We start from the raw sequence: 13159 nt of genomic DNA, 5'->3' as shown, positions 1-13159 counted from the left end.
TTGGCCCAGTGTCTGTAACTCAGAAATCTACAACTGCATGTGCTATGAGTGCATAGCGGTGTTTGCAGTTGTGTTGTTTGAATTGAATAGAAAAGAATGCATTTTTATTGTCATTATTCGCATGTACAATGAGATTAAAAGCAACTCCTATCCAGCACAGACATGTAAAAAAAAATAAGGGGCGGATGGGGGGGTGGTAAGGTGCACAGTTTTGCAGCGCTATATACATATTTAAGAATAAATAAAGATTAGGAAAGGTTACGGAAACGTATTAAATATTGCACAGTAATGATGATCAAATGCAGTGGGTAGAGGATATTTGGACAATAGGAGTAATGGTATTACACAGTGTGGATACTGAACAGTACTTTCACTAGCATTTAATTTCTGGGTCCATGTGTGTATAGTTGCTTAGTTTCACTCCATGATTTGTAGTTGGAGAGGTGGTCTGTACAGACCCTCTGGGTACTCTCCATGCACTAATGGGTGTTCACCTGGTGTGAATTCCGGTAAATGTTTCCAGCACTGCTTTGTTGATAATTAACAGAAGCAGACAGTGTAAAGTAGCACCTGTTATGCCCGGATTGACTGAACCTTCAAGCTTTGGGCTGTTTCTCCCAGAGGTCCTGTCTAATAATCAGACCACCACCACTTTTTCCTCCTCAAGGACCTCATAGCATGAATGCATGCACTTGTCTGATTGACAGGGAATGTGTCAGAAACATGAATGTGTCCCTTGTCTGTTTGCAGCACTTGTATTTAGCAGTGTTTCTTAAAAAAATGGTCACCAGTTCAGTTCTTTCAGTTTACAGGTACATATTAACTTGACATTTAGTTGAATAGGATGCATGTGTTTTTGTGTGTGCACATGCCCGTGAATGCTACTCAGTTATTCCTAAGTGGCTATGAAGACCGCTGGTGTGCTGTGTCCATGTCTTCAAATATGTGTGTGTGTGTAGACAGAGAGGTACACAGAGATGGGGAAAAAAGAAAGAAAGTGACTGACAGCCATGTTTTAAAATTGGGGCAGTCAGGCCTGCTGTGTCAGAATCTCCTGATGCCCACTCGGCACATCCCTAAGCTGGATAACCTTGGCAGGCAGATTGGGGTCAGTACTATCAAATCAGATACATCACTCATACACACACATAAACATACACTCACCCCATTCCACAATACAAATCACTCTGACATATGCATTTGGAAAAGGTAGATATGTTTGCATCGGCATAACACACACCCACACTCTAGTCCTGTGACCCACAACAAAATAATCTCTCTGGATAACTCCAGACAGCGATGGATGGGCGAGGGAGTACAGTTCAAGTTAAAATTTGGTTGGATTTAAATTGGCATAAACTAGTTAATCTACTGCTCAGCTATCATGAGGAGAGAAAGCAGTGTGGTGATAAATGTCCAGATGTAATCATCTGAGGTTTAATTAATGTCCTCTCATTCGAAAAGCTAAAAAACACACTGAAGTGCTGCGTGTCTTTGTGTGTGTGTGTGTGTGTGTGTGTGTGTGTGTGTGTGTGTGTGTGTGTGTGTGTGTGTGTGTGTGTGTGTGTGTGTATGAGACTGCAAATTAGACATTAGGGCTGCTAAAAACAGCGCTCTTGAGCTATTGTGTTAGAAACTCAAACCATCAGTCTGGAAAATGAATTAAAAGGTGGCTTTTTCAAAGATATTTAGAATTAGAAGTACAACGTCTCGTCAGATGACTGGAAAGTTGAATACAAATTTTTGTTAACTAATCACGGTACAACAATGTACAAAACAAAAATCTATAAGAACAAAATGTTGGTACTTTTCACTACTCACCCTGTGATCACAGTCCTCCACAGACTTCATTGGAAATGATTAAAATAGTTAGTCTGTAACAAATAATTGCCCTTTTTCCCAATAAAATGCGTACATTCGTAGATTTTAGTAGGCCTTTCTGACTAACTAGCTTCATTCAAACCAAACTGTTGCCTGTGTAAAGAATGTCGGTCTCTAAAGTGGCAGGTTGAAGATGTAACGGAATAATTAGTGGATAGTGCCACTGACACAAAAGATGGATACTTCCATTGTATGGGCCTCAGCAATGAGATGAAAAGAATGTCAACCTATTTTTAAATGTCACTGTCTCTTTTTGTTCTGAATCCCTGCTCTACTTTGTGCCACAGATCTAAACTGGGTCAACATCACATGTGGTGCCCCGGTGGGCTCTTCAGTGTGTGTACATGTGTGATTGTGTGCATGTGTGCGAACATGTGTGCAAGTGCTCCGAGCCCTGACTATGTGCATCTTAGCATAAACCAGCACTTGGGAGGTGGTGTCTACAGTTTGCCTCGGGTGAATCCCAAAGGTAGCTAAACAGCTATGAATTCATTTTTTCCTGTCTCACTTTGTGTTGTCTACACATTATCTACAAATTGTTTAAGTCTGTTATCATTGTTAATTTGAGAGAGAGCGAGCTCTGGCTAGCGATGACACTCACAACCTCAGTGTGTTTGTCTGGTTTGCATCCATAGTGTGCTTCTTCATTCCATGTGCTTTGCTGTTGTGAACTGTAGTGCAACAGTGAGACGGGGATTGCCTTGTTGGAGCTTTCAGATTAATAGGCACTGATAATAACACACACAACTCACAGCGCTTTTGTCCTTAATGAAGATGGATCTAGCTGGGCCTGGCGGTGCACAGGCACTTGGGGTGGCAACCTGCCAGTCACAGCCAAGTGACATCTGGGAACAGCTCGGTGAAAAGGGTGGGATGGAGCGTCACTAGAGAGTACAATTTCATAACATTATCATGTTATATCATAATCCATTGTTGGTGGCTCATAAGATTAATGTCGGAGCCGGCAGTTATCACTCTTTTTGTTTAGACTTAATGGTCATAGTGAATTATTCATTTCATTTCATTGATTTGCAGTGCAACTCACGCTGACAAAGTTGACAGCGCAGGTTGACTGATAGTGAGTATATCTAATCTGACTGTGAGGTTAGGAAGAATGGGGAAGGAAAAAACCCCATTAGAAACAAGATAAAGTTATGTGTTGTATAAAATAAGGCTTTGCCATTTGTTTGGTGCGAAATTGACTGAATGAAGCTGAATAAATATTTTTGAAATGGTTAACACTGGTTAAGGGATGGATGCCAAACTGGGTCAAGGGTTTAATCCCTGTAAGATATTAGAGCTCATTAGACTTTGGCTGCAACCAGTATTTGTGTGAGAAGACAGGTGGGTGCTAAGGTCACTTCCTCTGGCAGCCGTGGCAGGCATCACAGGGCAAGCATTGATGGGTAGTGGCATTGCCTCCTGTTGCATCAGTAATAATGAACAGTGACAAGCTCTCCACAGCCACAATAAATCACAGGCCACACTGGAGACACTGAAGACCAGGCTGGGAGCATGCTTTCTCTTCAGCGCGGTGTCAGTGTTGACGAACAGACTGACTCGGTGGCTAGCAGCGGCCTATCTCTATCACTCATTCACAGATGCTGCACTGTTATCGCACACAGTCGACCCCCTTCAGGTATTCATGTACTCTGGTTAGCATGTACAGCTGTCCCTCAGGAATATTGGGCTCTTACTGACTGCTTTATAGGTACTGTGACTTTTTAAACAACTACTACTGTTGCAGAAATAATATTAATAGTCAAAGCATATACTCTAGAGATGAGGAGGTGTGTGGGTTGGGGTTTGTGGAGAGTTACATCCAAGGGCTGATGCTGAAGCAGGAAAAAATGTAGAGGAGTGTCTGTTGAATAAAGTGAGAATGGCTCTTTTTTTTTCCTCACTCCCCATTCCCTTTGCCTTTACCTCTTTGGCAGCCACACTAGCCATGTTTGATATCTCTCCACTGTGTTCTGCAGCTCTGCAGATTCCCTTGTCTCATTTGCATTCCCTTAAAGCACACTTCCATTAAAGTCTCCCCCTGTTTTTTGTCTCTTCCCTCTTTCCTTCTGTTTCTTCAAATAGGTCTTTCTTCACTGGGTTGCTCTTTTGGAGAGAGTCTTATTCCCTGTTGACTACACAGCCTATCCGTGCTCTCCCTGAGTCAGTAATCAAACACATTGGCCCTAATACACAGGCCATTACAAGAGCTCTGATGTTCCATCTGCACACAGACGGCACAATGGTGTCATTATATAAACAGCCCTGCTGCTGCAGCCAGCAAGATACTACCACACCAGAGCTTCGCCCTTAACTGACCTACCCCAGTAAATGGAGGTGTTGGGATGATCTGACCTGAATGTGCATGTGTAGCTGCTGCTAGCTTAACAATATTATCCATCCTAAATTACTGCTCTTGTGTTAACGTTACAGGAGGCTATCAGTTCTCACTATGGTTAAGCAAGTGGGCTGCTCAGCATCAATGCAAATGTAATAAAATCAGGTTGTTGTGTAGGAATAATATCTAATGCTATTATGTTGTCGTTGCTAGCATGCTAGCTTTACCAAAAAGGATTAGGGAGATTAACGATAGGCCCAACTGGAGGATAACAATGAAGAGGTTGGGAGGGCAGCGGTTTATTCAAGGTGCTATCAGATGTTAAGTGTACAGAGCTCATATTGTACTTTGTGGAAAATGCCACAATTCTTATGAAATGAAATGAAAATGCCAGGATGTCCTTTTCTTTCGAATCACTTTTTCTCAATATAGCAAAATTCAATCAATTCAATTTAAATAGCACTAAAATTAAGAGAAATTCTTTCTCAGTACCAGATTGATATGATTGCATGTTCTCTATTAATGATTAATTTTGACATGCAGATGTAACTGTTAAGTCCAACTTATCAATTGGGCTAATTTGGATAATCATTTAATCATTAAATTTGACTGTCATACCTCAGCATCTTGGAAGACAGATTTGTCAGTAGAAGTAAAGACTCCCACTCAGCAAAGCTTGATTGCAGATGGTGGTGGTAATGATATTTCATGGTATGTCTGGTACATTTCGAAAGGAAAAGTAGGATAATTATATTCACTTTGGCGAGTGATTAGTTTTATGGAGGTGAAGAAGTAATTAATGAATTCCATCTCATCCTAATTTATTGTTACACTTCCTTGTATGGCTCCCTCTTGCCTAACTCAAGAGAGTACAAAGGAGTATCGAGTGTGACAAAGCTTCGGCACCAATGAGTCAGAGGGAGAATTACTTAGAGGCCCCCAGGCAAAGCACAGGTTTTTGTCATTCTTTGCCATCTCATCATACTATACACAATACAGCAGAGATAACCTCCGCTAATAATACTTTCCTCTGAAATGAAGTGCCTGCCTTGGACATGACTGATGCCAAACCCAAGCAGCGCAGAGTAAATACAACATGTATTTGTTTTCAATTTATTCCAATTTAAGCGCATGTCTTTTTGAACTGAATTTTTACTTGATTACAAATATTTAATGCAGCAGTTTGCATCACTTTCTGATTTGTAAGTGAGTGATTGCCATTCAGTTTCACACGCTCGGCTGTGTCGGTTGCTAGGAGGCAATCATTTCCTTCATAGCGGGAGCTTTGCTACTGAACCAACTATTTGTTGTTGAAGCATCTGAGGCATAAACATCAATCCTAATAGCACGGGAAGCGCTGGTGCTTCATCATCAGATGGAAAGACTTCTCTTTGCATGAAGAAACTGACCGTCATAATTTATGACTGTCAAATCTTTAAATCAATCACGAGTGTTTTCCCAGCTGAATAAATTTGTGTTTGTGTTTTCATGATCCCCGCGTCGCCCCCCATTGCCCTGCATGATTTTGGCTTGTTCTCTCAGCATACCTCATTTTCGAATGCACTGAAATGCTAATTAAGATGTTAGGAGGTCCCAGAACACTTTATGGGTACAAGCTATTTTTGGAAACCTCATAGAAAATTTGCTTTAAAACCTGCAGCGTTTGTTCAATCGAGTTGGAAAACTTTCTGCCGAGGCGTTGGCCAGTCACACACACACACGTAAAGTGATTTCACTCACACTTATCATACTTGTCTCCTCCACCTTGATATCAACTTCCCTTTTGTGGGAGAAAACAGGAGAGAGAAAGCCTGAAGCTGTAGCAGCTCTGAGAGTTGCACCAGCTTTTCTAATTATGCAGCAAAAACTGTCTACGTAAACTCTTTGTTCTTCTGTCTCTTGATTCTATTCAGGTAATGTTACTAAATGCCTCTTTCTTCTGCACAGAAATGATTTGAGTGATGGGGTTAACGTGAATGGTTCATGTGACAGACACACACAGCTTTTAACATTTCCCCCACTCTGCACTGAAAGGACTTGTGTCACCCTGTTCTTGATGAGCATGTCTGCTAAAGCAAACAGATTCTAATGATCATGGTGATTATCGTAATGATCCAATAGAAGTGGATAATGAGGTTATTTGCTTTGGATCAAGGCGGCCTGTAAATTAATAGCTAAAGAAACAGAGTGTAGCATGTGAAACAAGATAGCAGATCTGTGCACTTAAATGTAAATCTGCTACGTTCCCATTTAGACAGCCACGTTTGTCTTTGTGTTAACACAAGCGATCGCCATTTGCCCGGCTTTGCTTTATTCGTTATCCTCCTCACCTTTACACCAGTGCTCTGAAATTGCCGTCCACTCTCGCTTTTTGTGGGTTCCAGTCTCACAGGGATATGATGTTCTGCTCTATTAGAAGAGAAACAGTGATGATAATAATGGTGGATGTGATCAGTGCAAAAGGGCAGGCTTTGGCCTCAGGCATGTAACATCCTCCAAGTAGGGAAAGCACGAAGAGAGAAGACACCCATCTCACACCCTCCAAAGAGTCCTAACCTTCTTCCACCCAGAGGCACGCTGACTCATAGACACAAGCAGAAGAAATACTTTCCCTTTTGCCTTTACTCGTCCATTTTTACTATTCCTTTTGCTGTTCTCACTTGGCTATTTTCAGCTGTTTCCCCTCCCATTCTCTAGAATTTATTCTCCCTGTACAGAAAGTCATCCTTCACTTCCCTTTCTCTTTTTGTTCTTTATTTGTTAGTTACTCGGTCTGTGTGATACTTCCTCTCTTTTCATTTCTTGATCACCTCATTCCTTTGTTTTGTCATCTCTTTTTGTCTCATTTCATTCACTTTGGCCTTGCATTCTTCCTTTATTCCTTCTGTTCTCCCTCCCCATCACACTGAAAATGAACATTTCATAATGCCAGCTTTCTTTTTTGTCACAAAATAAAACCAATTTATCCACCCAGCTCTCTCTCTCTCCTTCTCTCCCTCAATCACCAGCCTTGCCTCCCTCCTTGCTCTCTTTACCCGGCCCTCTTCAGAGACCACAGGAGAGCTATTGTTGAAAAGCACAGAAAGAAGCACAATCAAAAGAAACAGGAGAAAAGACAGATTTTTCTTACACTGAAGCACAAATGTTGGTAGGAAAAACAAATGCCTGTCATTGCACTGAATGGAATCACTTTTTGACCATCAATAATAAAGCGAGATTGGGGATGAGGTGAGGGCTGTGGGATAGCTTGAGAGTAAATGCCGTGAGAGCTGTGGAGCTGAGTAGTACATTGCATGTCTATTGCTGTTTGTTTACTCCTCTTCTACTTTTTCTTTGTCCCTCCTGCCCTCCCTCTGAGCATGTCCTTTTCTCTCAACTGCTGATCATAGAGGGTGGTCACACAACACTCAAATTAAGGCACAAGCTGCATTAGTGCAGAGGTTGTGTGTGTGTGTGTGTTGTGCATACAGTGTATGATAGAAATAAACGCTGGTGCAAAGAACAGCTGCTGTGAATGTGCTTGCCACTCTGTTCTGCTTTTATTCTCTCTCCCTCTTTGCTATTTGCTCTCTGCATCTCTCTCTCTCTGTTTTGCTTGTACTCTGCGATATCCAACATACTAATCCATGCAGCGACACCCGGGCAGGTTGTGGGCCTGCATTGCCACTGGGGAAGAGGTTAAATATCAGAGAAGGTCACAAAGAGGAGGGGCTGGAGAGGTCGAAGGAAAAACCAAATCAGCGATGATAAAGAGAGGGGCGAAGCCGCTCACGCCCTGCCGTCTTTGCTACCAGATGAAAAGCACTGCCATGCCTGCGTGATGTTGTGTGTGTTGACATATTTAGCAGGATGAAAAGCTTTGATAAATGAAAAATGCAGGGACTTTTATAATCCCAACTGTCTGTTTTGTATTCTGAGTTCAGGTTTATAATCAAGATTAGGATTATATTTATTTTTGTACAGATATACGCATAGTATGATAAAAATTTCTCTGAACTATTTGAGGATGTCACATAGTCTGCAATATGCACTAGATCTGTCATCTTAAAGATTTATCACAATCTTAGATTTTTATGTTTGATCTTTGTGTGTGATTAAGCGAGATAAATTTGCTTGCATTTGGAAAGTTGGGCTCTAGATTAGGATTAGGTTTTTTATCTCACACAAATATGTGGAGCTAAAACTGTCACAATAGACCATCGACCACAACATTAAAACTGTTGAAAGCCAAAGTGAATGGAAAAGTTGATGCTCTACATCTGAATGTTACATTGACACATCCCAGAAAGCTAAAAAAAAATGGAGCAAAGCATCCTGCTCATGGTGTTGGCACCACCAAGCTGGAAAATGCACTCATACTGCAAAAAAGGGCCTGAGGAAACCCAAGAAATACAACCAGAAAAGCCAAAGCACTGATCCCAAATCCAAACTCAACAGACCATACCATGGAGCAAGGCCATCCATGATGTCCCCAAATCTACTAGAGCCCCAATGCCACATACTGCAGACATATCCAAAGGTCTTGTATCCAGACCCTGATAAGTCACAAGTGTGTATTTTGGTGGTGTTCTTGAGTGGACTTAAATAATATTCGGCATGCGTTATGTTATGTGGCTAGAGTAAAGTGCTGACTGTAGGTTAGTTGAAACTGGTATAGAACACATGCTCAGAAAATGAATGGAGTCAATAAAAACTCCATACAGTATCCCAGCATGTGTGTGAGAGAGCATGTGTGTGTATCATGCAGTAAATGAAATAAGACAAAGCAACTGGCTCCCCACTAAAACAAACAAACACTCATACAACACAAAGAGATGTAGACCAATCTGTCTGCTCCGTCAGCAAACTCAGCAGGAGCAGTGTTAGCTATAACGATACCATCTTTACTGTTCTCTGCCTTCTAGCCCCTGAAGGGGCAGAGCAGGCTCCACTGTCAAAAAATCAGAGCTCAAGTTCCAGATTGTGATTTATTTCATTAGGCAAATGAGATGTGTGAACCCCGCAGCACTGCTGACTGAGTCACCACTTTTCACTGTCTCGATTTGTATGCACGCCTGCAAACACAAACACACGCACACATAGAGAAGACATGCATTTTTCACGTGAAAATAACTCTGTTAACAGCCCCAAAACATCTGTAGCAAGTCTGATTCAATCAAGCATCCAAACACTTGAGAGTGATGAGCTGGTAGTGGCAACAGCTGTTGCCAAGCCATCTTGCACAAAATGGCCTCCGATTTCCCAACTGATCATTCTACCTGACCACCACAGGGGGAGCCTCTCTCCTCTCCTCTCCTCTCCTCTCCTCCCCTCTCCTCTCCTCTCCTCTCCTCTCCTCTCGTCTTATTTAAATGTTGTACAGAGAAGAAAAAATAATTTCCTTTTTGTTGATGAATGCACATACAGAATTTTAAGAGGCTCCTAATTCCGTGTTTTTTCTTTCCGCTTTGCCTGCAGGTTCACCCTCAAGGTGGGTGTAAGCTGAGGAAGTGCCCCCCAACTCACCTGTGCCTGCTGACCACCTCTGACCACCTAGACCAGTTCCTTACACTTCTCGGCCTCAAGCATGGCTCTTGCAGTCTGGATCGTCTTCACTTGTGCTGTGGCTTCCAGCAACATTGCTCCATCCTCACAGGGTATGTAATATGACAATTTTATAGTGTTGTCTATATCATGACGAGTGCACATGTGTGCATCTGGATTCAGAATTTATGCGTTAAGATTCTGTTTTAACTCAACGAGCCAGCTTAGACTGTTTTACACACCGTAAGCTCCTGCTGGTTTCACCGTTACTTGTAGCCGGCCTGGCCTGAGGTTACTGCAAATGAGGATGCAATATTTATACATGTGATGAAGGTTGTAAGTGTATTGACTTGCTGACCAGGCTAGAAAAGCTGCACTTCATTAACTGAACTCTCTCTACAGGAGACAGAGAGAGAGAGTGTCTGAGCAAGGTGGATGTGAGAATGTCAATAAAATTTCTTGTCATCTTGATGTTAGTTGGAGCGTGGCAAGAGAATAAGGGGGAATCCGTGCATGTAATGGTGCCATATGTGTGACCTCCTTGAATGTGCCATGTACCATAAGATGTTTCGTTTTGTGTCGCATGTGCGCTAGCTGTTGTAAGCCTGGCAGCAGGTGACCTGGATGGGATGAAGTGATGCTGGAGGGTGTTGTGTATTTGTTGGAAGATGTGTATGAGGGAAGGAACGGGAATTGCAGGGGTAGGCAGCGTGCCGAGGAGGGAAAGGAGGGGCTGCTGGTTGTCCTGCTAGTGGCCTGCCACACAGACAGCAGCACACCATCTGCTGTATGTTCTCCGTCAACTCTGTGCCAATGAGCCGCTGGGTGATGGACAGCCAGAATGAAGAGGAGGAGCTTAAGGACACATGGTTACCGCAGGGAGGAGCTAGCGATGAAGAAAGTGGGGAACAGTAAGGTGTGTTTTCATATTAGTGCTGATATCAATATTGGTTTTAACATTCCCCCAGTGAAAGCTATGATTGGACAGGTGTGGCTCTAATTTGAGAAGATATTCTTTTTCTCCTTTGGTTGCATCAGATCTGTGTGGCCCATGTTGTGTTCCATTAGGCCACTGGCATCATGTTGCTTTGTGTTTTACTTGTGGGTGTATATATTTGTATGAAAATAAGCCTCCACCTATCTGCGTGACCTGGCACTTCGGGAACAGTAATAATACAGCAATAATCAGTCACAATCACTATCAGCGCACAGACAGAACATTTGGTTGGATGAAATTAAGAAGATTTTTTTTTCTGTTAGAATCAGGCACATCGCACATTTACATTGGCTCATGTTCACCCACACTGTTTTGGTGCACATAATTTTGGCAGTCAAATTTTGGCTGAAATTCATTCTCTCTTTTATAGTGTGACCAGAGGAGCAGGAGAGAAAAAGAAAGGAGAACAAGGGAAGTAGAATTTAAAGGAAGAGCGGAGGGTTTTGATGTGATGAGATCTGCTGAAATCCCTCTTAGACTAATCAAAGCTCATTTGGAAACCTGCATGATCATCACACATGGCTTCACAGTCTAATGTGTACTCCCTGCTCCTCCTCCGTGTCCCGACTAATCTGCGATGCTTTAACCTCACTCTGCTCCTGGCTGCACATTCTAATATTTACCCTTAACACACACCCATTTATTCTCCTCTGGAAGTAGCTCTTTAGTGCAAATGTTCTTAACCAGCATGAGCTTTGTACACGTACGCCTCGCATAGTGAATATTTATCCCCTTAAATCACTGTGCAGTTTTTCATTTGTCTTTGAGATCCAATGGCTGCGTGAGACAAAAAAACAATATTTTCATCTGTGAATACAAACTCATACTAACACAAGCAAATAAAGTCATAATCATACTGGCATATAGAAAATCCCTCCACCCCTTTGTCCCGGCAGTCTCCCTGACAGCCTGACATGCGTACCTTGACAAACAGAATGTCCCGCTGATTCCACAGAATGCTTGAGAATGTACCACCCTTCATACACAGTGCTGCTGATCTGAAAGCCCATTAGGCTTGCTTAATGTGGCAGGCATTGCAGGCAGCTGCGCTGTACGTGATGAAGCCCTGACACAGAACTTTCATTTAGCACAGCGTAAAGCGTTGCTGTGTGCATGTGTATTCGTATTTATGTGCACCAGTGGTGGCAGGAAGACCATTACAAGGCTATTTGTAGGTCCTTTCAGTCTGCAATGTGATGGGTATGAATTTGCAAGCATACAGTATAGTGCATAATGTGCCTGTATGTCCATGAGTGCATGGTGATGTGTGCATGTGAGAGTCTGTATGGATCTTTGTGTTTATGTGAGAGTGCTGACATATCCAGATAGATGTGTGTATGAGCCTTTTTGTGTGTGTTTGTGTGTGCCACTCATACCAGGATGGCAGTGCCAGCTGACTGGTTGAATCTGTTCTCATCTCCCCTGTATTTAAGCCTTTGCTCTCAGATCAGTCGTGTGGAAAGGCCCCTGGTCCTTTAGTGCACACGCAGACATTTTTATCTGTCTTCCCCTCCTCTGCCTGGCTTTTTTTCTTCCCTGCCTTTTCCCCTGAACAGTAGCTATTATTTAAGGATAGGGGACTAGCTGTTTTTACACATCTTCTCAACAAAGTGCTTAGTCTCTCGACTGTTCTCCGAGGGTGACACAATGTTTGAATGGGGACTGTTCTTAGTGTATGCTTTTGCTTTCTGTAATGCAGGGCTCGGTGTTTTTTTTTTCTCTTTTTTTCCATGGGCTACATAAAGAATTCACTATGCTGTTGCAAGCCAGATGCTTTTTTTTAAATGTCTGAGCTGACAGTTTTTTCCAGGTCCAAATGTTGCCATATCCTAAATTTAAAAGTGGGAGCAAAGATTTAAAAAAAAAAAAAAAATGAGTGAGTGAGGGTCTTAAAATCCAATATTGAATTTGCACAGTTAAAGACACGTCTTTCAGTCCTGCAGAAATATTAAAATTGTAATTTTAAAACAGTGACCTACTCATAAATTCATAAGAGCTGACTCTGACAGGCTTATGCCAATAATATCTTTAGAGGAGGCAATAAAAGAGTGCTACTAACACATAGCTTTTCGTCGCCGTGTACTTTCCTAAACAGCATGTAACTTTGAGGCTTCACAAGCAGCATTTTGTATTTCCTTATTCCCTTCATTTTGTTAACTCACAGCTCTACACTTTTTGCTTGAGTATATGTCAAGCAGAGCACTGAAGCTGTGCGTGGAATTAGTTGATTAGATTCAGTTGCATTTAAATGAGTCCATGACGGGAACATAGTAAAGATCCCTTCCTTGTTGAAATTAATTCTGAATGCAATTAATTTGCATTCATAAATACTTTTAGAACTACAAAGTCAGTGTTCTACCTCAAAGATTTAAAGAAAGTGATCGACTGCTGTGACAAAAATGCTGTGACAAAACTGTATT

At 42.1% G+C, this 13159-nt stretch overlaps 1 protein-coding gene across 2 annotated transcripts in view; it reads left to right on the top strand.

Annotated features, from left to right (window-relative positions):
• Positions 1-13159, top strand: part of adgrl1a (adhesion G protein-coupled receptor L1a) — a 94679-nt gene that overhangs the window by 26863 nt on the left and 54657 nt on the right. For both annotated transcript variants that reach the window (XM_063472035.1, XM_063472037.1), the window contains exon 2: positions 9677-9855. In XM_063472035.1, the coding sequence (XP_063328105.1) occupies positions 9786-9855 (70 nt within the window). In that variant the 5' untranslated portion in view covers positions 9677-9785. The remainder of the gene's footprint in view (positions 1-9676; positions 9856-13159) is intronic.

This window comes from Pelmatolapia mariae, linkage group LG4 (genome assembly GCF_036321145.2).
Source record: "Pelmatolapia mariae isolate MD_Pm_ZW linkage group LG4, Pm_UMD_F_2, whole genome shotgun sequence".
NCBI classification, from domain to species: Eukaryota; Metazoa; Chordata; class Actinopteri; order Cichliformes; family Cichlidae; genus Pelmatolapia; species Pelmatolapia mariae.
This window is presented reverse-complemented; position numbering and strand designations above follow the sequence as displayed.